This window comes from Ceratotherium simum, chromosome 16 (genome assembly GCF_057802395.1).
Source record: "Ceratotherium simum simum isolate JZ-2026a chromosome 16, ASM5780239v1, whole genome shotgun sequence".
NCBI classification, from domain to species: domain Eukaryota; kingdom Metazoa; phylum Chordata; class Mammalia; order Perissodactyla; family Rhinocerotidae; genus Ceratotherium; species Ceratotherium simum.
Window position 1 is genome coordinate 11302301 of NC_141915.1, and position 25197 is coordinate 11327497.

At 53.3% G+C, this 25197-nt stretch overlaps 3 protein-coding genes and 1 long non-coding RNA gene across 7 annotated transcripts; 1 reads left to right on the plus strand and 3 right to left on the minus strand.

The window, feature by feature from the left end:
* Nucleotides 1-1972: 1972 nt before the first annotated feature.
* Nucleotides 1973-10808, minus strand: LOC147914910 (uncharacterized). Its single transcript, XR_015554640.1, has 3 exons — nucleotides 10548-10808; nucleotides 10287-10332; nucleotides 1973-6177 (listed from the first exon to the last, which is right to left on the minus strand). It is a non-coding gene; the product is annotated as an uncharacterized LOC147914910 (long non-coding RNA).
* SLC16A11 (solute carrier family 16 member 11) lies at nucleotides 10001-11916 on the plus strand. Of its 2 annotated transcripts, none has more exons than XM_087440547.1 (4): nucleotides 10001-10250; nucleotides 10478-10621; nucleotides 10786-11553; nucleotides 11641-11916. In XM_087440547.1, the coding sequence occupies exons 1-4, from the start codon at nucleotides 10016-10018 to the stop codon at nucleotides 11868-11870; spliced, it is 1377 nt and encodes a 458-aa protein (XP_087296673.1). In that variant the 5' UTR covers nucleotides 10001-10015; the 3' UTR covers nucleotides 11871-11916. The 2 variants fall into 2 exon arrangements, with proteins under 2 accessions (XP_087296673.1, XP_004433233.3); XM_004433176.3 differs by having other exon boundaries at nucleotides 10001-10217.
* Nucleotides 11917-12594: 678 nt separating this feature from the next.
* On the minus strand, nucleotides 12595-18165 carry SLC16A13 (solute carrier family 16 member 13). 2 transcript variants are annotated; one of them, XM_087440545.1, is made up of 6 exons: nucleotides 17992-18165; nucleotides 16274-16329; nucleotides 15465-15663; nucleotides 15184-15327; nucleotides 13786-14523; nucleotides 12595-13088 (listed from the first exon to the last, which is right to left on the minus strand). In XM_087440545.1, the coding sequence occupies exons 3-6, from the start codon at nucleotides 15661-15663 to the stop codon at nucleotides 12889-12891; spliced, it is 1281 nt and encodes a 426-aa protein (XP_087296671.1). In that variant the 5' UTR covers nucleotides 16274-16329; nucleotides 17992-18165; the 3' UTR covers nucleotides 12595-12888. The 2 variants fall into 2 exon arrangements, with proteins under 2 accessions (XP_087296671.1, XP_087296670.1); XM_087440544.1 differs by lacking the exon at nucleotides 17992-18165 and having other exon boundaries at nucleotides 16274-17097.
* An 85-nt stretch (nucleotides 18166-18250) lies between these two features.
* BCL6B (BCL6B transcription repressor) lies at nucleotides 18251-23559 on the minus strand. 2 transcript variants are annotated; one of them, XM_004433178.3, is made up of 8 exons: nucleotides 23315-23559; nucleotides 22870-23091; nucleotides 22410-22760; nucleotides 21977-22101; nucleotides 21251-21415; nucleotides 21027-21157; nucleotides 20774-20911; nucleotides 18251-20375 (listed from the first exon to the last, which is right to left on the minus strand). In XM_004433178.3, the coding sequence occupies exons 1-8, from the start codon at nucleotides 23491-23493 to the stop codon at nucleotides 20259-20261; spliced, it is 1428 nt and encodes a 475-aa protein (XP_004433235.1). In that variant the 5' UTR covers nucleotides 23494-23559; the 3' UTR covers nucleotides 18251-20258. The 2 variants fall into 2 exon arrangements, with proteins under 2 accessions (XP_004433235.1, XP_087296672.1); XM_087440546.1 differs by having other exon boundaries at nucleotides 18251-18397; nucleotides 23315-23531.
* Between the last annotated feature and the right edge of the window lie 1638 nt (nucleotides 23560-25197).

The following is a 25197-nucleotide window of genomic DNA, read 5'->3' on the forward strand; positions in this document are numbered from 1 at the left end:
ACTTCTCATCACCATCCCCAATGCTGGATGGCATCATGAGAAGTTGGACCCATAACTGGAGACAAAGACAAAAGTGAAAGAGAGAGACCATCAGAGATTGGAGGGGTAACAGGTAGAGTCAAGGAGGTGTACGTATTTTGTAGGGTGGGGGTGGTCAGCAGAGCCAAAGGCCGCTCAAGAGTCCAGCAGGTCAGTGCCAAAATGGATGATTAGATTGAGGAGGAGTCAGGAAGACAGCTTCCTTAATAAAACCAAACTGGAAACTCCACGGGTTAGCCCAGGTAGGAGAAGCATGAAAACTGGACAGCAGTTTTCTCTGGTCTGAGTTTTCCCTTCTCCTTGGGGTCCTTTATGCTCTGCCTCCATCCTGAAGGCCCAGGTGTACGTGGTTCCTCTCACAGCTGTGGCCTAAAGCTGCACACAACACTCTCCTTAGGTTCACTAGCACAGGTGAACTGGGGATGGAACTTTCTTAAAGACGTAAGCAAACACTCAGGGATTAAAAGCCCCCCTACATTTGCTTATTTATTTAGACAAACAAACCCTTAAATAGTGTTTCCTTCTTGGTAGGAATTGTTCTAAACACTTTACAAATATTAACTCATTCCTCACAACAATGCCTAAGAAGTTGTGCTAATAGTAACAAGGTGTTATTATCATCATCATCTTTTTTTTCCTCAGAAGTAGGTGCTATTTTATCATCATCTGTTTTATGGATGAGGGAACCATTGCACAGGTAGGTTAAATAATTTGTTCCAGGTCATATAGCTGGTAAGTGGCAAAGCCAGAATTTGAACCCAGGCAGTCTGGTTCCAGGATCCATGTTCCTACTACTATGCTATATTACCTCTCAACATTGAGTGTATCAAAATGCGCTCATGTTCCACACTAAATACAATAAGATTTTTGAGAGGCTATTCTTTTTTAGAATTATTTGTCTACAAGGAACTCATTAAATCTATGATTGGTTCTTTGGGCCGGCCCCATGGCTTAGCGGTTAAGTGCACATGCTCCGCTACTGGCAGCCTGGGTTCGGATCCCAGGCGCGCACCGACGCACCGCTTCTCCAGCCATGCTGAGGCCGCGTCCCACATACAGCAACTAGAAGGATGTGCAGCTATGACATACAACTATCTACTGGGGCTTTGGGGGAGAAAAAGGGGAAAAAAAGGAGGAGGATTGGCAATAGATGTTAGCTCAGGGCCGGTCTTCCTCAGCAAACGGAGGATTGGCATGGATGTTAGCTCAGGGTTATCTTCCTCACCAAAAAAAAAAAAAAAAAAAAAAATCTATGATTGGCTCTGATTTCTCAGCAATCATTATGAATATTTAGGAAATTCTAGGAAGTGAGAAAAATTAACCTACAAATTGTTTTCCAATGTAATGAAATTTTAGGAATATGAAATTTAACCAAGGGCCGGCCCGGTGGCGCAAGCGGTTAAGTGCGGGCATTCCGCTGTGGCAGCCTGGGGTTCGCCGGTTCGGATCCCGGGCGTGCACCGACGCACCGCTTGTCAAGCCATGCTGTGGCGGCGTCCCATATAAAGTGGAGGAAGATGGGCACGGATGTTAGCCCAGGGCCAGTCTTCCTCAGCAAAAAGAGGAGGATTGGCAGATGTTAGCTCAGGGCTGATCTTCCTCACAAAAAAAAAAAAAAGAAATTTAACCAAGAAGGTGATTGACTAATAGTGTTTTGCAGACATTTATTTAAACATTTAAGCATTCATTATTTTAGATTTTTACAGTTTACTTTTTGTATTTTGGAGTTAATAAACTTTTTCAGGTCTGTAACATTTCTGTAAGCACTTGGAAAGCTTTTAGCCCTAAGCCCTCTGTACTCAGGGGAGAACTCAACTCTCTTCAAGGACAACAGGAAAATAAACCCAGAAACCGCAAGCCACCTAAGAACAGCCTGGCTTTGTATATCGCAGAGCTCAGGCTCCGATCTACGCCTCCCCCCCCCCCCCCCCCCCGCTGCTCACTGCTCTCAGCCTTCACTGGCCACTATCATGAAACATCTGCACTTGAGCCTTTGGCACCAACTTCCCACCTCCCAGATCCCTGGGTCCAGGAGGGGCAAGCTCATAACCCATAAATCAGGATGCCCCTCCTAGGCAGCCAGTCGGCCAGACGCCCAAGTCCTCGCCCTCACCTCTCTGCAGGCCTACCCAGATGTGACTTCCCCCCCAGCCCAGACTCCGCGCCCGCACCCTTCTAGTTAGGCAGTAGGTATCAGGCTCACAAACGTGCTTTAAACTGGATCAGCCCCACTGCGAGAGACTTCTGGTTGTGAATGAAGAAAGAGATACGACCAGAGCTTGAGACAGAAGTGGATCAAGTTGGATGAAGCTATTTGGTTGAATGGGATAGAGAAGGAATGCTTAGGAAGAGAGGCTGCCTAGGATTTAAAATGTTTTGCAAGTAGGAGAGAGGCAGAAGGCTTTGCAGAGGAAATGACATTGAAGTGTGGGCAGGGGCAAAGAAGATTTGTGCCAGACAGGAGGAACTCTGTTCAGAAGCGAGGGCGCGGAAAGGGAAAAGACCCACCCCGTGCACGGACAAGAGGTTTGTGTGGGATCAGTAGCAGCCAGTCACAGCCTCTTCAGTTCACGGACCCCCGGTGGCTTCGAGACATTCCCCGGGCTTGGTCAGTCCCCGCTCCACTCCTCCCTGTGTCCTCCCTGTGTCTTTTCCTTGGGGAAAGAGAACAGGCCCCGAAAACTTTGCCTGACATGCTAGACCTTCAGAACGTCTAATTTACATCCATCCCTACAGCTGTAGGAACACTGTTGTCTGATTCTGTTTCCTACTGTGGCTTCTGGTCCTGGTTGACATTTTTCAGCTGGGAAGCAGATTCCGGCCAGGCAGGGCTGCTGCAGCCCTAGGGCCGACCTGGGGGTTGTCAACTGAGTTCTCTAAGAGGCTGGGTCCTTTAAGTCAGATGTGAGGTCTCGGGAGGGGGCTGGGAAGGCAGACAACAGGCCCAGAAAATTCTGAGGTAGCTAAAAGATTGGGTACTGCACAAGGGAAATGACAGACATTACCTCTGGCCCCTTCTGGTGTGACTCCCCTATCAAATCAAGACATAAGGAGCACAGGGAACTGGAGTAGAGATTGGACAGGAGTAGAGATGAAGGGCTGACTACCTGTGGCCAGAAAATGGGAGGAAATGAAATGGAAGGGAACCTACATTTGTAGAGTAGCTACTACGTGCTTGCAGTTGTGCTGGTCCTTTCCAAGCTTTATTTCACTTGTCTCACCAACAATCCTTTGAAGTATTACCACCTTTTAATAGATGACTAGAAAGCCTTGGAGTTGGGACTCAAGAACTATGCTTTTAACAATTCGCCAGGCCTAAGTTGCTTTTGCAGGATGCACACACACGGCTGCCTCAATTTGAGTCCCATTCCCATCCTGATAACCTGTTTTTAGTGGATGTTTTGGGGTGCCTTGTGTCTGAACCTCTTCCTTTGAGAAATTCCCATCATCCTCATCATCCCACTTTATTATGATTGACACGTCCCTCATTATTTTTGATGGGAGGCAGAACTCATCTACCTGTAGACACTGAAAATACCAGGTGCTTACTTTCCTCGTGTCCCTTCCTCTAGGATGAGAGCACATGACCGAGGTTCAGGCCGTCAGGAACACTGACCCTGGGCTTGAATTTGGAGCTCGTGGTGAATGAAGCAGAGAATGTTTCTGAGCAGCAGCAGCAGTTTCAAGGCCAAGTGGCCACAAAGGGCCAGCAGTGACATCTAGCGTCCAATGGTGACAGCAGTGGCCTTGGCAACCCATTTAGGCCTGTGGTAGTTGGTGTTCCTGCCAAACCTAGTTCTGCAGCCTTCTTGGTAATTCTGAGAGCTCCCCAGTATCCTGTAATCAATCATTTTTCTCCTTAAATAAGTCAGAGTGAGTGCACATGGCTTACAACTAAGAACCTTGACAAAGATGTTGGCCAAAGTTCCAGAACCAGAAAATGCCAGATAACACACATTTGGGTATTTTGACACACAGACCAGGCTCAAAGACTCTAGTTGGGTGCTTCCCCCACTGTCCTGGAGACTGGGCCCTGGAGACTGGGCTGTCCAGAGAGGTCCAACGGCCAGAGGCTTCAGGCCTTCAGCATGTAAGCTGGTGGGGGGTGAAGGGTGGTGGCAGAGAAGGGATGGGGACTGGATTGGGAGAGGCACTGGAGACAGACCTGCTAGAGGGAGCAAGCAAGGAGTGATGTGGGGTAGGACTCCCATCCCATTCCACCCCCATCCCAGGTCTTGTCTGTGTGTCAAAAGTGACTATAGCGAAGCCATTTTAAAATGGAGTTGGAACTGCCTTTCCAGAGAAACTGCCTTGCTGTCTTGAACTTTGGACTGGGCCAAAATTGCAATTTTTTTGCAAGCAATTGTTTGAGAAGCCAGCCAGAGAACAGACATCCTGATCACAAAGACTGAGGATTGTGGACTTGCTGAAGATGGAATCAATAGCCAATCAACATTCAGCCAAGATTAGCTCTCTGCCTCCAACTCCAATTAAAATTCTTTGTAATACAAACTCCCTCCTTTGCTTTTAAAAACCTCTGACTTTTTACTCCCTAGCAGGACACTATTTTGGTTTCTACCTGAATCTGTGCTCCCCAAATTGCCATTCTTTTTTTGTGTGTGTGTGAGGAGATCAGCCCTGTGCTAACATCTGCCAATCCTCCTCTTTTTCTGCTGAGGAAGACTGGCCCTGGGCTAACATCCGTGCCCATCTTCCTCCACTTTATATGGGCCGCTGCCGCAGCATGGCTTGCCAAGCAGTGCGTTGGTGCACGCCCGGGATCCGAACCGGCGAACTCCGGGCCGCTGCAGTGGAGCGCGAGCACTTAACCGCTTGCGCCACTGGGCCAGCCCCAAAATTGCCATTCTTGAGACCTCAAATAAACTTTTTGCTTCTCTTGTAGTTTATGCCTCTTATTGGTTGACATGTGCCAACTTCAGCCCCACCACCAGCCTCCCCCAGCCCCAGACTCAGCAAGCTCCTTACCCAGTTCCAGTTCTAACACAAGGTTCAGGGGACTCAGTGAGGTTCTCCATTCACGTGTGGTCATCCAGGCAGACTTGTTCCCTGCATACAATGAGCCCCACTGTCCTGAGTGGGCGCCTTTATCTTCCCGCTTCACTACCTACCCCCATTTCAGAGCGTCTCAACAATGTGCTTCCCTGGCCCTGAACCACAAACCCCAACCTTTGCATCCTCATCTCATTCCTGGGTCATGTTCTTCCGCTTTTCCGAGCCCTGGGCCTGGGCTTTGAGGTGTACACCGACTTCCCATGGCCTGGTCTCTGGGTGAGCCGGGGAAGGAGAGGATTCTGGGGGGTGAGGGTGAGAGGCAACTCTATTAGGCACTTAGAAGCCCAAGATCAGCTGGGCCAAACACCAGAAAGCCTCCTATTTTTGTTTACCTCAAATAGAGCTCAATATACCACTCAATATACGATAAATACCCACTCCTGTGGGTAACACCATCCATCCTTGTCTGCCCTCTTCCCTCCCATCCACCTTCTGCAGACGGAGCCCCCAGTGGGTGTACCCAGGGAATGGCTGGGCTCAGCTCAGGGCTTCCTCGAGGTTGTAGACCCCTGAGGCCCCAACAACCTCTTGCAGGGGCTCCCATGAGAAAGTGCCAGAGCAGTTTTAAAGTTCACAAACATAGACACACTCTCAGATCTCGTGGTCCCCAAAGCAAATTATGTACAGAGCGTGACCCTCTCTTTAGATGTCCGTAAAGACCTGACCCAGCTCAACATCTGCTCCTGGGGCTTTCTCCAGGTGGGCAGGCATTACCAATTTGGTCCATTAGTAACTCCTTCTTGTGGTACTGCCACATCCCATGGAGCACTGGGCCCCGAGTCCACTCATTCAATGAGCCCCTTGTTGAGTGTTTCTTTCATTCAGTCATTCATCATTTACCTTTGGCATCTTTGGGTGTCAAAGATCCAGAGATCAATAATGCAAAGTCCCACCTCCAGGGCAACGTGGGGGTGAGGGGCAGAAGACAAATGGATGATTTCACTGCAGGCTGAGAAGTACTCTGATGGGGGTTAAGCAGGCAGAGTGGGGGCATCTAATGCAGATTAGGAGTGGGTGTGGTCAGACGACTTCCCAGAGGAGACCTTGCTGCATTATCTGTGAAGACTTAAGGAGAAAAACTTAAATAATTTACCTAGTCATTTAAAGCATTATTTTCCTATGAAAGTATGCATCGAAGATTATGAAGTAGGATGCAACATTCCACATGAATTTTCAATGTAAAACAAGCTATTTCAAAGAAATTTCCCAAGTGCAAAAGGTCTACAACCCCAGACCCTCCTGACCCCTCTGACTGTGGTATGAATCTTCTCTCCTCTGTGGTCAGCTTCCAATATTAGTGAAGATTAGTGAATGCTACGTTAGTGGAAATTTTTGAGAAGCATCTATCTCTGGGAAAACATCTAAATTCCTTAGCTTGGCCTACAAGACCTTTCATGATGGGACCCTCTGCCCTAGCAGCTTTCTCTGACATTATTCTCCTACACACTCTCTGTTCTCCACCCAGCAGCTATTTACACCTCCCCAAACAGTAAACAATGTGCCAAGCTGGTTCATGCCTTTGTGATTTTTCACAAGCTGCTCTTTGCCTGGAATGTCCCTGCCCACGCATCCATCTGGCAAACTCCTACTCATCCTTCTATACCCAGCTCAAAGGGCTCCTCTTCTGTGAAGCCTTCCCAGCAGGCCCAAGTGCAATGAGTCAGTTCCTCCCAAGCACCACTCTATGGTGTCTGTGGCCCTCTCCTTGTGCTGAGATTTATTTATTTCACTTTTTCTCTAACTTGATTGTGGGGGCTTGGAGGGGAAAGACTGTATGATTTATATTTGTATCTCTAGCCCTAAGCACAGCATCTGGCATGGTAGGTGTCTATAAATATTTTGCATAAAGGAGCAAATGAACAAAACTTATTTTGACTCCTTTCTTCTCTTTTGCTTTTAGAGTCAAGATAGGAGACCAGCATTTTCTCATAGACTTTGGAAAATGCTAAGAAAACCACACACCACAAAGAAAAAAATTTCCATTTAACCTCTTTTTGTAGCCATTCACTTCTTATAGCTCATGTAGTTCTCCTGAGAACTCACCAACCCGCTGTGGTTCTTTGACCTTGAGGCATTAGTAAACAGAGCCAGGTAGGAAAGGGGCAGCGGTGCTGTAGGGTCTAGCCAGGTTCCTCCGAGGCAGAGCAATAGCAGCAATGGGGGCTGACACCTATCACGTTCCAGGCACTGTTCTAAGTCCCTTACTATACATGTATACACAGTGACTCTTAATCCTCATAACAACCCTATCAGGTAGCTACTACTATTACCCCATTTTATTTTATTTATTTATTTATTTTTTGGTGGGGAACATCAGCTCTGCGCTAACATCCGATGCCAATCCTCCTCTTTTTTGCCGAGGAAGACTGGCCCTGAGCCAACATCCGTGCCCGTCTTCCTCTACTCTATATGGGACACCCCCACAGCATGGGGTGCCGCGTGGTGCGTTGGTACGCGCCCGGTTTCGAACCTGTGAATCCCGGGCCACCAAAGGGGAGCGTGTGCACTTAACCACTTGCACCACCGGGCAGGCCCTATCCCCATTTTAGAGATGAGGAAACTGAGGCACAGACAGGTTGAGTAACTTGCTCACAATAATACCGCTAACGAGTGGCAGAGAGAGGATTCAAACCCAGGAAGTCTAGCTTGAGAATTTATTCTCCCAACCTCAAGCCTATAGTAGCTCCATGAGCAAAAGATGGACAGTGATGGTAATTTGTTCTAAGAATACAGGGAACAAGAGGTAGAAGAGGAATGTGCCCTTTCACAACCAATCGCCCCAGTCTCGGGCTCTGGGGTGCCCTCTGGGTTCATAAGTGTCCTGTAAAGGTGCTCACTTTGTACAACTCCCAGGCCCAGAGGCCCAGTCTCCTCTTTGCCCTGCATTTTTACTTCACCACGGAGAGGGAGCTATTTGTTTCAGTTGGCTTTGTTCAGCAGAGTCCTCACCAGCCATCTCGGGAAGTGGGCTCCCTGCCATCTTGGGTGGCTGAGGATCTGCTGGCTCTACCTCCCAGGTGCCTTTCACAACAGCACCCCAGGCTAGGGAAACTGGTGAGACCACTTTCCTAGGGTATGTGGGGTGGACCTTAAACCTTCATGGATTCCTGTATCCCATCCAGGACATTTCAAGCAGAGGTCATGACATATGCAAAAATGCAGGAGTGAGAAAAAGCTAGGCCTGTCCATGGAGCAGGTGAGATGCTAGGGTTTGGAGAGAGGGGAGGGAGATGGAATGGACAGGTAGCCTGGCTCTACTTTTGCTTGTGAAAGGCCTTAAACCCACAGTAGAGAAATTTGATTTTCTTCCTCCTATAGGCAGTGGAGAGCCATCGAAGGTTTGTTAGGTTTACAGTGTCACTACTTAAGCTGTTTCTCTTTATTCAACTCTACTTTCTCAACAATTAGGAAACACTGCCATCATGTGGCTGCTGGGTGATGCATACCCCAAACTGTAGATTGACCAATTTTCTCTGATACCATTTAACACGCAGTTAAACCAAAGAACACATCTCTTGATTCAATAGTTGAAGTAAAGCAATGGTAACCTTAATCCTAATGTAAAAAGGATGCTTTTCATAAAGCTTTTCAGGAAATCAATACCTGGGTTCAATTCTTGGATTTCTTACTTTGTTTTCAAAATTCTAATCTAAATCTTTAGTGATTCTGATTGCAAGGATCCTTTCTACTCCCAGTAACCCCTATCTTAGAACCATACTCTCTGGCCCTGCAAAGACTCCACTATCTCCAGGTCAGTTTGGCATCAGACTGTCTCCAGGCCATTTCCCTCAACTGGCAGATTCTATTTCAGTCCTAGGTCTGTCCTCTTTGTATGGCTCAGCAGTTGGACAGATCCAAATTCAAATATTTCCCCCATTTTTTAGCTGGGTAATTTTGGGCAAGTCACTTAACCTCTCCAAACTTCAGTCACTTCATCTGTATAATGAGGATGACACCTTCTCCACAGGGTTATTGTGAGGATGGAAAGACGACACGTGTAGACTGCCTGGTACATCACAACTCCTCATAATAAGGTAGTCCTCCTCCTTCCCTTCCGTCCTCAGGGCACATTGTTGAGCACCCAACAAGCACTCACTGGAGGTCTGTGATTTGATATCCGAGATTTACCTGGTCCTCCAGCAACATTCCCTGAGAACAAAACTACTCATCCCTTCAGGCTTCGAGGGACCACCCCTATTTTCGTGCGTTGCCTACAGACCTTGGGCTTGCTGGGGATTGCAATCCACGCGTCTCCTCCGTGCGCAGCAGGCGGCAGGTGCGTGGACGTGAGCGGGGCGGGCGGGGCGGCAGTCATTCCTCGCCGCTTCATTCCCGGGGGCTGGGTGTGTGTGTGTGTGTGTGTATATATAATTCAATCCCCGTGGGATCCGGAGTCTGGCCTCACCCGCGGCTCGGCAGATTGGCTGACGGTCTCAGCTCGCCCCCGCCCTCCTTCCCTCCGCGTCCCAGGTGGCTCAGGCCCCCTGCGGTGTTCTCTGTTTACGGAGAGAGCCCGTCCAAGTTGGGCTCCATCTCTGCACTCGCTCCCCTCCGGGGCCCCGCCCGCCCGGGAAGCGGGGAGAAAACCAGGCCGTGCCATTCCTCGTCCTTCCCCTACCCCTCACCGCGCAGAGAGGTCGGGTAAGGGGGAAGAGGTGTGCGCGGGAGAGGGAGTCCCAGGCCTGGGGGAACCGGCTGTCTCCCCCTCCCAGTACCTCGCGCGGACCCAGGAGTTCTATCCCTAGGCCTAGCTCCCGCTCCCTCTCCCCGCCCTGTCGTGCTCAGGGTGACGTGCCCACCCTGGGCAGGCAGCCAGAAGCTGGATCTCAGGGATGCCAGGTCCCTAGAGGAGGCACAGATGTGGAGACTTCACTCACAGGTGTTCCTCCTCCCCCAGACGGCGATGACCCCCAAGCCGGCCGGACCCCCTGACGGGGGCTGGGGCTGGGTGGTGGCGGCCGCAGCCTTCGCGGTGAACGGGCTCTCCTACGGGCTGTTACGCTCCCTGGGCCTTGCTCTCCCTGACCTCGCGGAGCACTTTGACCGAAGCGCTCAGGACACTGCGTGGGTCAGCGCCCTGGCCCTGGCCGTGCAGCAGGCAGCCAGTGAGGGGCGCCCCGAGGGAGGCGGGAACTGGGGTGGAAGGGCCGTGAGCGTAGTGGTGGGGGACTCACCTGATTACCAGACAAGCTGAGAAAGGGAGACTGGTGGAACCACGTTCTAGAAAAGAGTGTGTCTTGAGGTCAAAGGAAGGAGCTATTAGGCTGGGGGAGGGGTTTTAGGCCAGACAAACAGCCAAGGAGAACTGTTGGAGCGAGTTTGGGGGTCCAGGGGCGTGTCTTCCGTTGACTCCGCCCCCTTCTAGGCCCAGTGGGCAGCGCCCTGAGTACCCGCTGGGGGGCACGCCCCGTGGTGATGGTTGGGGGCGTCCTCACCTCGCTCGGCTTCGTCTTTTCGGCTTTCGCCCGCAGTCTGCTGCATCTCTACTTCGGCCTGGGTGTCCTTGCTGGTGAGGGGAGAGGGATACTGGGGTCCTTAACGTGTGATGGTGGAGATAGGAGCTTGTTGGGGGCTGGAGGCTAACGGGTGGGGGCCTCCCGCGAGGCGCCGGGCTGGGATTGCTGGGGCAGGCATCCCCGGCCGGTGCCCTTACCCCGTCCTGTCCATTCGCAGGCTCCGGCTGGGCCCTGGTGTTCGCCCCTGCCCTGGGGACCCTTTCGCGTTACTTCTCCCGCCGTCGAGTCTTGGCCATGGGGCTGGCACTCACGGGCAACGGGGTCTCCTCGCTGCTCCTGGCGCCCGCATTGCAGTTCCTCCTTGATACTTTCGGCTGGCGGGGCGCCCTGCTCCTCCTTGGCGCCATTACCCTTCACCTTATCGCCTGTGGCGCTCTGCTGCGCCCCCTGACGCTCCCTGGCGACCCCCAGGCCCCACCCCGCGGACCCCTAGCTGCCCTCGGCCTGGGTCTCTTCACACGCCGGGCCTTCTCAGTTTTTGCTCTGGGCACGGCCCTGGTGGGGGGCGGCTACTTCGTCCCCTACGTGCACTTGGCCCCTCACGCTTTAGACCGGGGTCTGGAGGGGTATGGGGCAGCGCTGGTGGTGGCGGTGGCTGCGGTGGGGGATGCGGGCGCCCGGCTGGTCTGCGGGTGGCTGGCGGACCAGGGCTGGGTGCCCCTTTCGCGGCTGCTGGCGGTGTTCGGGGCTCTAACCGGGCTGGGGCTGCTGGCCGTGGGACTGGTGCCTGTGGCGCGCAGCAAGGAGGGCTGGGGGGGCCCCCTGCTGGCCGCGGCTGGGGCCTACGGGCTGAGCGCCGGAAGTTACGCCCCGCTGGTTTTCGGCGTGATCCCGGGGCTGGTGGGCATTGGAGGTGTTGTACAGGGAACGGGGCTGATGCTGATGCTGATGAGCCTCGGGGGGCTTTTGGGCCCTCCTCTGTCAGGTAAGGGCCTGAGCCAGCCGACCCGTTCGCAACCATCCTCTGCCCCTGGAGTCCGAGGCCTCCAAATTCCTTTCCCCTTCCCTTCAGGCTTCCTAAGGGATGAGACCGGCGACTTCACCGCCTCCTTCCTCGTGTGCGGCTCCTTCATCCTCTCTGGCAGCTTCATCTACACGGGGCTGCCCGGGGCGCTGCCCTCCTGCGGTGCAGCCTCACAACCAGCGGCCCCTCCCCCTGAGAGCGGGGAGCTGCTCCCCGCTCCTCAGGTTGCCCTGCTCTCCGCAGGAGGCCCTCACTCCACCCCGGACACCACTTGTTGACTATTTTGTTTGAGCCCCTCCCCCAATAAAGAATTTCTATCCGGTTTTCCTGCAAGCTCCAAATGTTAGCCAATCTAGGACGCTGAAAACATTCTACTTAAGATACCCAGAAAGGCTGGTTCAAAGGAACATGATCCCACTAAGCCCTGGGGGAGGGGAAGGGTGTCTGTCTGTCCAGCCGGTCCATTTCTCTTTGCCCAAGTTGTTGCCATTATAACAGGGAATCTTTGAGAAGCTGTCTGCCTGTCAGCTTCAGTTTGTTGTTGGGGGGACGACTCATGGGTGCTATCTGCCCCCTCCCCATCCCAGAAAACTCTTTCCTGCATTTCAGTATCCTCCTACTGGCCTGAGGGAAATAAAAGAGCCTTAGACCCAGACTTCAGTTCTCTCAGCTTTAGCTCCCCCTCCCAAACTCCCCCCCACTGTGTCCCCCACCATTCTGTTAATGTCTTTTCTAAGTCACAGGGGATAGTGGGCAAGAGGGAGGTCAGTGGGCAAGAGGTACTGTGGTCCAGAGAACAGAGTCCAGCTCTGGGTCACCAGAGCTCCTGGACACCTCCCCTCTACTCCCCAGCCATGACCCATTCAGCCAACCCAAGCATATGGGCCCCAGCTCTTTTTGAAGTTCTGATTATTATCCAGTTTGCTTACTCAGTTTTATCTCAAAGGGGCATCCTTCTTTCCCAAACATCTGTCTTCAGAGAAGAAACTCAGTAGGCAACAGTAGAGAGCACGTGTAAAACATGATAAGTCTGTTGGCCTTTGATTTTCAGTTGATCCACAGCTCAGTAGAGCAGGCTGAACTCCTGAATCCCTCAGAAAAGGTTGTGGGAGCAAAGAAGAGATGAGAATCCTCAACAAAATACCAAGGGTTGGCAGACACATTGCAGGAGCCCCAGGCCTGCTCTGGGGGGAGGCAGATCAAGATGTTTAAGGCACTGTGGTTCTGTGGGCGCCAAGGAGAAGACTTGGGCTGCCAACCTCTGGCTTTCTGGGTCTGACAGCCCCTTTTTGGAGTTCAGTCCTCTCCCAGCCCTTCCTTGGGCAGGGGGACTTTGGTATCCAATGCCTCTGTTACAAGCTCCTGGGGCTTTAAGGTAGGAGCTGAGAAGCAGAAGAAGTGGGGCAGAGTGATGAGAACTCCACTCCCTGCCAGAAGGAAGGCCCCAGCCACCACAAAAGAAGCTGTGTAGTTGCCTGTCACATCCCGGAGGTAGCCTAGGTCCAAGAGAGAAAAAGAATACACATGGGTGATCTGTTTCCTGGGACTGATGGCTCAGACACATTTTTGGGTGAAGGGAAGAAAATAATCCTTAACCCATCATCTTGGGAGAGTTAGAACTCCCAAGGTAGGCCTGGAGGAGCTTGAGAACTCTGGTTTCCCAAAGGGTTTCAAGAGGTAATTCTGACCACCTTTCTGCCTTCAGAAGGGATCTCCAAAGCAGCCAGTGGGGATATGGGGATCCAGATCGAGTCAGGCACACCTGTGCCTTTCTTTCTGGCAACTGTGGCCCTCCCTTCTACACCTCCAGTTAGTAGTCAAGAGGACAGTGTTAAGGATCTGAAAGTCCTGGCATCTGGAGCCTAGAGAACTTTGACCATGTGGCTCAGACACCTAGTGGGCCAAGGGAAAGGACAGACACTGGCATGCTATGTCTGGCCAGGTCCAGCCAGGTCCTCTAAAAACCCAAGCTGTAGGTACCCTGCCAAGGGTTCCACATGGCTCCTAGTCTTTGCACAGCCCCAATTTCTTTGCCCCCTGGACCCACTTCAGGGCTGCTATGATTCGCCATGCAGGCCATGTACTGTACCATACCAGTGGGCAATATTCACATACACTGTAATGTGGATAGTCCCCTCCTTGAATTGTATGACATGGCAGCCCTGGCCCACCCGGAAATCCCATTCCCCTTACCTGACAGAGGAGCTCCCAGCAGCCCTCCGATGCTCTCTACCATCTGCAGCAGTCCCAGGCCACAGTATATCCTTCCAGTCCCCACCAGTTCAGGCAGCACAGAGAAGGCCACTGGAGTCAGGGCCCCTGATGTGAAGCCATAGGCCACAGCCAGAGCCACCAGGGCTGTGGGAGCCTGAGCCATGGGGAACAGGGCCAGTGACACCCCAGTCAGAGTGGTCCAGAGTGTCAGGAGTCGTGTCACAGGCCCTGGGACTGCATCCCCTAGCCACCCAGAGGCCACACGCCCTACGAGGTCAGAAATAGCAGCCACTGAGACTAGGAAGGCAGCAGGCAATGGGTCCCAATTCAGGTCCTGGAGATGGGCCACCAGGTGCACGTAGGGAATGAAGAAGCCAGTGTTGATCAAGGTGAGGGCAATAGTGTAACGGAGAAAGGGGCCATGATGGAGAAGGGAGGCAAGCTGGGCCCCAGGGCCACCCACGGCAGGGTCCTCAGTCAGGAAGAGTGGGCGGAGGAGAGCACCACAGGCCACCAGGTGGAGGGAGAGGGCAGACACCAGCAAAAGGGCTCCCCGCCAGGCATAGTGGCTGAGCAGCCATTGGAAGAGTGGGGCAAAGGCAAAGGAGGAGAGGCCCACGCCTGTCAGCGCTAGCCCTGTGGCCAGGGATCGCCGGCGAGAGAAGTAACGGGACAGGCAGGCCAGGGTGGGAGTGAAGGTCAAAGCCCAGCCAGAGCCTGTCAAAAAGGAAGAAATGAGGGTTGGGGGACTCTTAGGGAGCTCAGGGCACCCAGTAATCCCAACACTGCCCAACAGCGGAATATAGCACAGGCCTGGGTTATAATCCTAGCTTTGATACTTTCTAGCTATGTGACCTTGTGTATTTTACTTAATCTCCCAGCCTCAATCTCCTCATCTGCAAAATGGGGGTAGGATACCTCATGGGACTGTGGAGGCTTAGAGACAATGTTTGTAAAGTAACTAGCACAGAACTTTGGAGTTGGACCTGGGCTTTACCATTTCTGGCCTTGTGAGCCTCTTTTGCCGAGTTGCATAAGCTTCTCAAGACTTTCTTCATATGTAAATAGGATAATAATAGCTATTTCATCTCCACAGTACCTGGCACAACTTGACAGTAATTCTTCCTTTTATACTCCAGTCCCACTAGCCCTGGGCTTGTGTATTCTGGATTCATCATCTTTGAATTTCCTAATGTCCCCAATATGTTTATCAATTTAGTCACCCTTCTTCAGAACTCCCCTCTGGGCACAGGTGCCGTCCAAAACTTTCTCTCAGTTTCTCCCTAAGCCTTTTGGAAGGAGCAGGAAGGAGGAGGAAGTCCAGAGGCCAAAGACTCAGGCATTTGACTCTACTGCTGCCTGTGCCCCGGGTCTCACCTGAGAGCAGCCCAATACTCAGGTAGAGATGGATCAAGGAGGTAGCAAAGGAGGCGAGCAGCATGCCCAACGCAGCCAAGATGCCCCCAGCCATCACCACGGGCCTGGGACCGAACTTCGTGCTCAGGGCACTGCCCACGGGGCCTGGGGAAGAGGAAGGGGTTCTGCAAGATCTCAGATTTCTCCAGCATCCTCCCCATCCCCAGCTTCCCCTTTACTGTCCCCACTTCCCCTCTCCCTTCCGAGGGTCGCAGGACGCCGGACCCAGGCGTGGCACTCACTCCCAAACTGCTGCACCGCGATTCCTATGGAGGCGATCCAGGAGACGCGCGCTGCCTGCTCCTCGAACGCCGCCACAAACTCCACGAAGAAGACGCCGAAGGAGCGGAGCACCCCAAACACCAGCGCCGACTGGAAGAACGCTGAGAGCACCACCATCCATCCCCAGCCTCCGTCGGGGGGCTCGGACCTACGCGCCATCTGGGAGGTAACAGAGCTGCCGCCACTAAGAGCCCCTGCGAGAGCAGGGCTCAGGACGCTCCACCTCTGCCCACCCCCCACCCCCCACCCAACCGGACGGCTCGGGGCCGCGCTGAGGAGAGGCTGCTAGCGAGGAAGGTGCCGACGAGGGCTTGAAAGCTGCAGAGAGGCTGCGTGAGGCGCCTGCGCCTTTCCCCTAGGGGGGCGATATAGCTGTGGAGAGCCGGCCGGCGCTGGCCCCGGCGATCAGCGCCCGGGGGCGTGCCCCCGCTGGCTGGGAGTCGAGAGTCCAAGCCCGAACCGGACAGATCCGGGCGGGGGCCCACGTTCGGTTTAGGAGCCAGGGGGCGGCACTGGGTTTGGGCCCCACCCCCGAGGGGCGCCAGTCTCCGCGTGGATTATCTATTTTATCATTGGAAGTGTCCGCACCTGGCCCAGCCAGGCTAACATCCTGACCCTAGATCGCCAATGAGGAGCGGGACTCCCTGGAAGGGGGCGGAGCCAGAAGGGCAGGGCGGGGTTTAGAGCATTGTTCAGGACAGGGGCGCATGCGTAAGGAGGGGCTATTAGGAGGCCGACTAGATGGGCCCCACGTGATGCAGGAACCTACCCCGAGGCGGCTTCCGTCTCCAATCCGCCTAGCGGGTCCAGATTTCAGCACCAAGCCTGCACGTAAGGAGCCCATGGGGGTTGGTGGTGGGTACACTGCTTCAGGAAAACACTCACTTGCTTAATGAGGGGCCCAGGAGTTGCAAGGCCAGGTGCGGGCGAGCGGAGGGCTTATGAGATGAGACTCAAACAAAATACCTGGCCAAGAGCCTGAGGCCCCTGGAATCTAGATTCCTGGATACCTGAGGAGTTCAGAGACCAAGGGAGGAGACAAGGGGAATGGGTTGTTGGACTTCTGGCACTCATTTCTGTAATGGGAACTCGTTCCTACCGCTTCTGTTCCCACTAACAGGAAACCTACAGGTCACAGAGACCAAAAATAACTGGCGAGAGGAAGGGCGGCTCTGAGCTCACTCAGGGCTCTACGAGCACCACCTACCCTTTCTTCAGTGGGGCTGGAATCTTTTCTTCTGCCCTCTAGTAACAACCACTTCCGAACCAAGTTTTTTGATCTACTGATGGGATAGACTAAAGAGATAAGCCATGACCACTGGAGCAGTCAGCCTGTCCTACCCAACCAGTACCCAGTCCCTCCGCTTATATAGCACTAATGGCTTGGCTTCTTGTTTCTTCATTGTAATTCAAGCTTCCCAGAACTCGGACCTTGAAACTTGGGCTCCAGGGTTCATACTAGACGTGTGTGTGTGTGTGTGTGTGTGTGTGTGTGTGTGTGGCTGTGTAATTTTTAAAAGCCTGTTGAGCCTTATAATTTTATATGGGAAATAAAAATAATCATACCCAAAAAACTTTTTTTTTTTTTTTTTGTAAGTAGAGTCAAAACTTTGGCTGGTGGGGAATATGCCAAAGATGTAGAATTGGTGTCGCTGTATAACATAGTGGATAGTGGATATAACTAGTGGATAGTCTTTAGAATCAAGTCCTAGTTCCAATCTTGGCTTTATCACTTATTAACTTGGCCAAGATACTGAACCTCTCAGCTGGCTTCCCTGTCTGTAAGTTGGGCATAATAATAGTACCCACTTTTCAGAGTTCTCAGGGGAGTTGAATTTGAAAATTTATGCACTAAAATGCTTATTAGGGCCTTACATGTAGCAGGAGATAAGTAATATTAGCTGGACTCATTTTCAACAGGGGATAAGCTATAGCGGGAGGGGAAGGAAGGGTTTAGTTTAGTTTTTTTGTTTCATTTTTTGCTTTTTTAAAATCTAATCCAGGTCATGGGTTTTAAAAGATTGAGAAACACAACCACAAACTGTAAATGTTCTAAGGACCTGCAGAGGTCATGTTAATGGACTTATTTCACAGATGAGGAATTTAAGTCCAAAAGGGAGGTAACATAAGAATTAGTGACCTTCTACCTTCTGCCCATGGGACAGAGCAGAGCTGTGCACCCAAGACACACACAGGACAGGGGAAAGGGAGGGAGAGAAGCATACACTGGGCACTGGATAGATTCCAAGACACCATTGCTGGGGGTGGGGTGGAGTTGGCATGTTGGCTTTAACCACACAGCCTTCTCAATGCCACCTCCAGCCCCTCTTATCCTCATGGGACCCAAGTCTTATCCATTTTCCTTGGTGGTAGTGGTGGTGGTGGTGGTAGGTGGTGACCCAAGCATTAAGATCCCCAGCACAGATGCATCCCCCAGCCTCATGGTATTATTAGTGGCTTCCTGGTTTTTCCCTGCCGCCTCCACACCTCAGACAGGAAGTGACTTCAGAGCAGCAGGATGCAGGTGGCTCCGGAGAAACTTCATGAAGTCACTGGTTCCTACACAATGAGCCGGAAGGCAATGGCAGGGAAAAGGAGAACAAGGGCCATCTAAAATGTCTGGTGGGATGGGACAGTGGAATGGGCACAGAATCCAAGATGGTATCCAGGAGGGAGGAACCCTCTTTTCCCCAGCTTCAACCAGTCCCCAGATCTCCCCAGGCAAGAACCCAGGACACAGCAGGCAGCACAGAGAGGCTTCTTTATTCCAAGAATCTGATCTTGCAGGATCTAACGTCTCCACCCCTAGGCACTCTCCACCTGCCCATCCAATCTGCTAAATAAAAATCGTGGTTCCTTCTCACATCTCTCCTCTGCTTTCCCTCCTTCGGTTCTGCAGTGAGGAATAAGAGGGAAAGAGGGAGAATAGTAGCTTTCTCACCAGTTCCCAAGTGAAAGCCACTAGTACTGACCTATGTTGAGGAAGCTCCACCCCACAAATTCAAAGTGCTTCTTACCTTCCACCCCATGCCCCACAATCAAACAGGCCCCAGGACAATGGGGGCAGGTCTGTAAATCAAGGCTTCAGAGTATATTCTAACATTCCAAACATTCCACCCAGTTAAAAGGCAACCTCATTCCTAACTTTCTATCTACTTGGCCTACACCAGAGACAGCGCCCCTCAAGCAACCTCTTAATCCTACCTGAATACTTGGTCAACTAGAGGGTCCATCAGTCAGTCTTTTAAATCTTCTAAATCTGTAATCCCAACAGTAATCCCAATCCCAACAGTAATCCCAATCATAATCACAAACTGCAGCAAATCCAGAATGGAACTCAGCCCCTTTTTTCTCCCTGTGGAAGGTTCTAGTGCATTCACTGGTTCCAGACAGGAATGCAGTGATGGGAAGACCAGGTCACAGACCCAGCTTTTCTAAGGTAAGAAAGTTACGAAGCACCTGTGACTTCTAGAGGCAAAGAAGTTTCTGGAATCTGGACACTTGCCAGAAGATGTCCAAAAACCCACTAAAGGAAGAAGGGGTTTCTCTCAGAGAGAACCCCAAGGTACATTCAAACCCAGATGCCTCTGCAGTAAAGGACGGGTCATGACTCTTTATCCTTTAGTCAAGATAAAGTGTTTCGTAATTCTCCCCTAGATGATAACATTCTTAGAGACTGGATGGAATCAGAAAAGGTTGCATCATCTCCAATAAGGAATTTCAGATCTCTCCCCTATAGAGGGATCAACTTAGTGCTAAGAACAGGCCCTAGTGGGAGGATTATGGGCTCAACTCAAGCCCCTGGGTGGGCTCTATCATGACAGATAGATACAGCAGAGCCAAACCAAGGTGACCAGACTAATGGGACAGTTAGGGGCATAAGAGAGCCACTTCAGTCATCCTCCCAGTTCCAACACTGACAAAGCCCTCACACGCACAGCCTCCAGGAGGCATTTATTCCCTCCATTTCAGGCTCACTATAAATGTTCCTATAACCCTGGAAGAACAAAGAAAAGTCTGTATTCTAGTTCTAGCCCGCTAGAGAACCTACGATATCCAGAATACCAGAGAGGGTTCCTGACCCAATTCCACAAACCCACATGTTCCCAGAGCTGCCCTAGAACAAATAAAGGTTCCAGACCTAGAATTGGAGGGGCAGGACACAGAGAACCCCTTTCTCCATTTTAAACAAGCCAACAAGCAAACAGGAGAAAGAACAATTCTAAAAGATAAAAGTTATGACAATAATAATATAAAACACAAAGGCCAAAGGAGACAGCCAAGTGCCAATCTCTGCCAGCAGAGTTGTGACCTCACATTCTGTGTTTCAGGTCACTTTTGATCACACTTGTGGAAGAGGAAGTGGGAAATGCAATAGAATGAAGGCCCTGGTGCCACTCAAAGGCCTCAATAAATTATATTTATAGATAAACCGAATGAGATGGGGGCTGCCTGTGAAGGACTGTTTCCTCAAGGAAACTAGGCTTCCAGTCTCTCCCCTCCCCCAGCTCCTAGCTTGCTGTCTCCTCAGAAACAATTTTGATTGTGGGGAAGAGGTTTTGACCAGCAAAACAGAGGCAGATCAAGCCAGGATCTGCCACCCCTGCTCTCCCCAGAGAGAAATTAAGGTGGTGGCAGTTTCTGATACTGGAGGGGCCTTGCACACCCCCATACCCAAGCCTGACAGGGAAGCCAGGCGTGAGCTCGCAGCTTCCCCACTTCCGGGAAGCAGTGGGGTCTGGGCCGGCGCTCTGCTATGGCCCCCCTAGAATGTGGTAGTGCACTTTGGTGTTGGTAGCAGCTCCGTGTTTCTGGCGCAGATGGAGCCGTAGTTGACTCTTGTGCCGGAAATGCAGGCCGCAGGGGTCGCACTGTGGGAGAACGGCCGGGTCAGGTCCCTCCCCATCCACAACCACCCTTTACGTGTTGAGCGAGGGAGAATTGTTCAGCTCTCCGCTGAAAGAAGCTCTTTAGTCCTCAGGTCCTCCCACATCCTCTGGGGGAGGCCAAGGAGATAGGCTCCGCCCTCTTCAGCAAAGGTTTTTCCACCGGTTAGCCCCTCTCCAGTACAGTGCCCAGTCCAGGAGCCTAACTTCTATACCCGCCCGTCCTAGCCCCGGCCCCGCCCCTTATTCACACGGGCTCTTCCAGGCCACCGCCCATTTTGAAAAGATCTAGGGATGGCCAGGCCCGCTCCTCTCAGGGCCCCGCCCCTAGGTGAACGGGAGGTAATTCTAAGGCTTTGGGCCAGGCTAGGTCGGGTACTCACGTGGTAAGGCTTCTCTCCCGTGTGGATGCGAACGTGGCTCTTGAGGGTCTGTAAGTGGCGGAAGCGAGTCCCGCAGGTGGGGCAAGGATAAGGCTTCTCCCCGGTGTGGATCAGCACGTGCGCGCGCAGATGCGCTACCTGGGAGGGGAGGGGACCTCAGACCGCGCCTCTGGGAGGGACAGAACCCTCTCCACACGGCCCGCCCCGCCTTCTTGCAAATTTGCCTGAGCCCGCTCTGCGACTGGCTTCGTACCTGCACAAAGCGCGAGCCGCACGTCTCACACTTATAGGGCTTCTCTCCCGAGTGGATGCGGCTGTGCGTTTTTAGGTTAGCCGGCCGGTTAAAGCGGGCTCCGCAGATGGAGCAGTGGTAGGGCTTTTCCCCTGGAGGCAGGGAGCAAGGGAGGTCAGGGACTCTGTCCCAGGCCACCTGTGGGCATGAAGGCCAGGGCCCTCTCCTCCCTGCTCCTCCCCTACCTGTGTGCACGGTGCGGTGACTGGCCAGGTTGCCCTTGTAGCGGAAGGCAGACCGGCAGAGTTGACACTTGTAGGGCTTGTCCTGATCCCCAGGAGCCAAGGGGTCCAGCCCCGATGAGCACCCAGCCACAGCCTCACAGTTCTGGCAGCTGAAAAATTCACTTCCTGGGAAGTGGGGTGGGTAATGACACCACCACCAGTGAATCCTCAGATGACACAGTAGTAGGTTTTCTTTTTCCCAGTTTACTATTAAGGCTTCTGGGGCTCATTTAACTTGCTCAAAGTCACAAGGTTAATAAGAGGACAAGCCAAGATCTGACTCCATGTCTGTCTGACTCCAGAGCTCTCTGCTAATAGTGGTAGTGGTAGGTGGAGGCCCCCACTAGTAGGTGGAAGTTTCTGTTTCTCTCTCCTCTCTTGCACCACTCCTGATGACAGCTTGCCAGAGAGGCCTTGCCAAGCCCTGGGCCTACCGCTCAGCCCTGGATGGGAATGGGCCAGAAGTTCCCAAACTTTGTTGCTCACTGGAAGCTTTAAAAAAATACTGATGCCTGGCTTTCACTTCCAGACATTCTGATCTATGGGGTGTGACCTGGGCAATGGAATTTTTAAAAGCTCCCTCAGAGATTCTAATTTGCAGTAATTGGAATAGGCCTTTTGGCCCAAACTGGCCTTGAGCAGCCACAGGAGAAAAGCCAAGAAGGAGGTAGAAAGAGAGGTTCTTACGTGGTAGTGGACGAGCCTGCCCAGAGGGTGATCCAATGGTCTCTTGGGCCCGGGGTATGAGGAGATGGGAGGTATTGATTGGAGCCCCACATTTGAACTGTACAGTGGCAGCAGTTGGAGAAAGCCTAGGCAGATGGCAAGACCCAGAGAAAAGGGTTAGGAAAGATTGTATACAGGCGGGTTCTCCCCTGGAGAACTTGGAGCCAAAGGCCTACCCTCTGCGGATGAGTCAGTTTTGACCAATGAGCCATATCCAACTGTGTTGCCAAAGTCCCACCCCAATGAATAAGCCTGGCCTCTGGCCAACTCTCTAAGGTGGGCTGTGTCTCTGAAACCACCCCCTCACTCCCTTCTCCTGACTACCCAGGCCCAATGGCTCTGCCTCCTAACTGAGGCTAGCATCTACAACTTCTTGGGGTTCCAGTTTCTGTACCTGCTCTGGGGACCAGGAATGGGTCCTTCTTCGCTGCTGCTGCTGCTGCTGGAAGCTTCATCTCCACTGGGGAGCCCGGCCTGGGGGCAAAGTTGACCAGAATTCCTCTCCCCTGCCAGGCTCCCTGCTTGGGAGGCTTGAGAGTTTAGCACGATGAACTTGTACTTTTTCCAGTTGCAGGCCTTGGGATCTGGGCTGCCTGGACTGGGGGGGCCTTGACTGCAGCTGCGAGACTCAGTAGGTGGGTCTGGGTGCCCTTCGGAGCGCCTGGGACTGCCTGGTGGAGGGACCGTTGGGGGCGTAGGAGGTTCTGCTTCCACGGGCCGCAGGGAGATGCCCAGAGGTTCATAGCTGGGAAAAGAGTGATGGACATTAGTGCTATTTCCTAATCTTGGCCTCTGCCCTTGACACCTGGGATGCCACCTCACCCACGGAGAACACCAAGCTGGGGCTCCCTCACCTGGCCTGGATGAAGCGGTGGCATGCCTGAACCACGTGTTCCATCTGCAAATAGGTGGCCGCCGCAAGGACCGCTGGTGCAGTGGCCGGAGAGAGGCGTAGGCGCGAAGTGTACATGAAGTCCAGAAGAGGAGCGAAGCCTCCGGCTTCAGGGCCCCCCGGTAGGGAGAGCACGTCCACTCCCACTCCTGCACGGCCCCGGAAAATTGAATAGAAGAAGCCACTGGAGAGAGGGCAGATAAGTCACGTTAGGGGCTAGGGAACCAAGGGAGACACGGGCCACAGTAGAAAGCCCCGCCTCCTCGCCACTATCACCCCGCCCCCAATACAGGGACGCTCCGCCTTCTGCTTCTGGAAGGCTTGGCTTCGGATTCCCTCCCAAAGACCTTATGGCTCCGCCCCTTTCCCATTTGGTCCCACCCCAGCCGATGAGCCACCCCTCGAACCTGCAGGCGATAAGAATTGCCTTGTGAGCTCGAAGGGGTTGCCCGCCAACCAGCAGCGTGACGTCAGTGAGGATCCCGCGCAGGCGCAGCTCATTCAGGTTGCCGAGCACGTCGGAGGAGTGGCGAGTGAACTCGCGGACGTAGCCCAGCGCTCCCTCCGCAGTAGCGGTGGAACCCATAGCGACGCAGGCCTGCGGGTGCCAAAGCAAGGGGTCGGGGATCCAGGCAGTCCTCAGACGCCTTCCCTCCCGCAGTTTGCCTCTTCCTCCTGAGGTGCAGCTAGAGCCAAGCCCCCGGCCCCGGCTCCCGCAGCCTCGCTTAATTCATCTTGTTCTTTCCGCCCTCGACCACACCAGCGCTCGCTTTCCTCCTCTAGATTCCACAGTTCTCGGAGCGCGCTGAAGGTTCCCACACCGCGGCGTCGATGGCGAGCGTGGGGAATCGGCCCGCAGCGCTCTTAGTTCGACTCCTAGTGCCCTTCCAGCACCCCCACTCCCCTCTGCTTCACTGCGCGCCCGAGTCTCAGGTGTCCGACCCTGCCTAGAGACCCCGGACGACCTGCCGTCCACACCCCCCCAAATCCCAATTGAAGCTCCCCTCCCCGAACTACGGAATTCTACGAGTACCATCCAGTCCCCGATCCCTGGTTTAGCCCAATTTCTGGACCTCCTACCATCAACAAGCCCCAAACCTCTTCGGGGACTCAGGAGTCTGGCTCCCTCAGTCTCTCGTTCTTACCCCCGTCCTGCAGGGGCTGCGGCTTGTCTTCTCAAGGGGGGCGGGGTCTCTCTCCCTCTTGGCCTCGGCCCCTTTATCTGGCCGGGATGTCGGGGGCGGGGGGTGGAGGTGGGGTGAACGCCTGGGTCTGTATCCTTCCTTCCTCCCTCACTCTCCAGATGGCAAGCCCAGGGCGGGGTCCCCGGCTCCAGGGCGGGACCTCAGAAACGCTGGGTGGTCGTAACTTAAGGGGTCTTGGGACACTGAAAGTGGAACCGAGGATGGGACATTGGAATTGGGGATGAGGTTGGGAATATCGAGATCGGAAATATAGGTGACCTGGGTCGTCGGAGGGCCTGGGACAGCGAAAATTGGTGTGTTGGCTTCTGGAAGGGGGTGTCAGGAGCCTGTTATAGGAGAGTGAATACAGAAAAACTCCCCTTTCCAATGTACGGTATTAAGGGAGATAAAGGGGAGCCCAACGAGGAACCAGGTTTGGGGAGGCGATAGTGGGCTCCCGTAGGGTCTCAGACAGCGGGAGGGTGTGGTGTGAATGACAGGCTCCTCTAGCGGGGCCTACAAAAGGGGGGCTCTGACCGGGCGGGGTAGAGGGGGGGCGGATATGATTTCTAGTCCGTTTCCTTCCATTGTCCTGCGACCGGACGGCTCCACCAGCTGCTTCCCCTCGAGGAGGTGGGGAAAGCCCCGAGTGGGGGTCGAGAGACGCTCAGGAGACCTAGGCGTCCAGACTCTGGCTCCCGACTCTCTTCTGAATCCTTTTAGGGATCCGGAGAGACAGACTCCCGCCCAAAGCCCGCTTGCCCTCCCCCAATCCCAGCTCACTAGGGCCTCGGGCACCCGCCCGTCGGCTACGCTTGGAGGCTGGCGGGACGCCGGGGTCCAGCGCGGCAAGTAGGCAAAGCTCGGCAATGTTTGGCTCCTTCCACGAGGGGGCGGACGAGCACTAGCCTCGCCTCGCCCCGTCGTCTCCACCCGGCTGGGGGTCCTCTTAGACGGGGGCGCAGGATGGATTCAGTCTGGGCGGCTGAAACCTTCGTCCTCCTCCCCTTTGCGCTGGTTTATTTTATCCCTCTGTCTTCTAAGAGGGGACTAGGGTTGGTCGGAGGGAGGGAGAGTTAGGCGACAGAGGGGACTTTCCTCCGAGG

Bases quoted from the DNA above. Each gene is read 5' to 3' on its own strand.
- SLC16A11 (XM_087440547.1), top strand. From the start codon at position 10,016: ATGACCCCCAAGCCGGCCGGACCCCCTGACGGGGGCTGGGGCTGGGTG. The intron at 10,251-10,477 runs GTGGAAGGGCCG...GCCCCCTTCTAG, and splicing joins CGAGGGAGGCGGGAACTGGG to GCCCAGTGGGCAGCGCCCTG. The intron at 10,622-10,785 runs GTGAGGGGAGAG...GTCCATTCGCAG, and splicing joins CGGCCTGGGTGTCCTTGCTG to GCTCCGGCTGGGCCCTGGTG.
- BCL6B (XM_004433178.3), bottom strand. From the start codon at position 23,493: ATGGGTTCCACCGCTACTGCGGAGGGAGCGCTGGGCTACGTCCGCGAG. The intron at 22,102-22,409 runs GTACAGAAACTG...CCATCTGCCTAG, and splicing joins ATTCCTGGTCCCCAGAGCAG to GCTTTCTCCAACTGCTGCCA. The intron at 21,416-21,976 runs GTAAGAACCTCT...CCCACTTCCCAG, and splicing joins GCAGGCTCGTCCACTACCAC to GAAGTGAATTTTTCAGCTGC.
- SLC16A13 (XM_087440544.1), bottom strand. From the start codon at position 16,348: ATGGGCTCCTTACGTGCAGGCTTGGTGCTGAAATCTGGACCCGCTAGG. The intron at 15,664-16,273 runs GTAGGTTCCTGC...GTTACCTCCCAG, and splicing joins GAGACGGAAGCCGCCTCGGG to ATGGCGCGTAGGTCCGAGCC. The intron at 15,328-15,464 runs GTGAGTGCCACG...CCTCTTCCCCAG, and splicing joins CGCGGTGCAGCAGTTTGGGA to GCCCCGTGGGCAGTGCCCTG.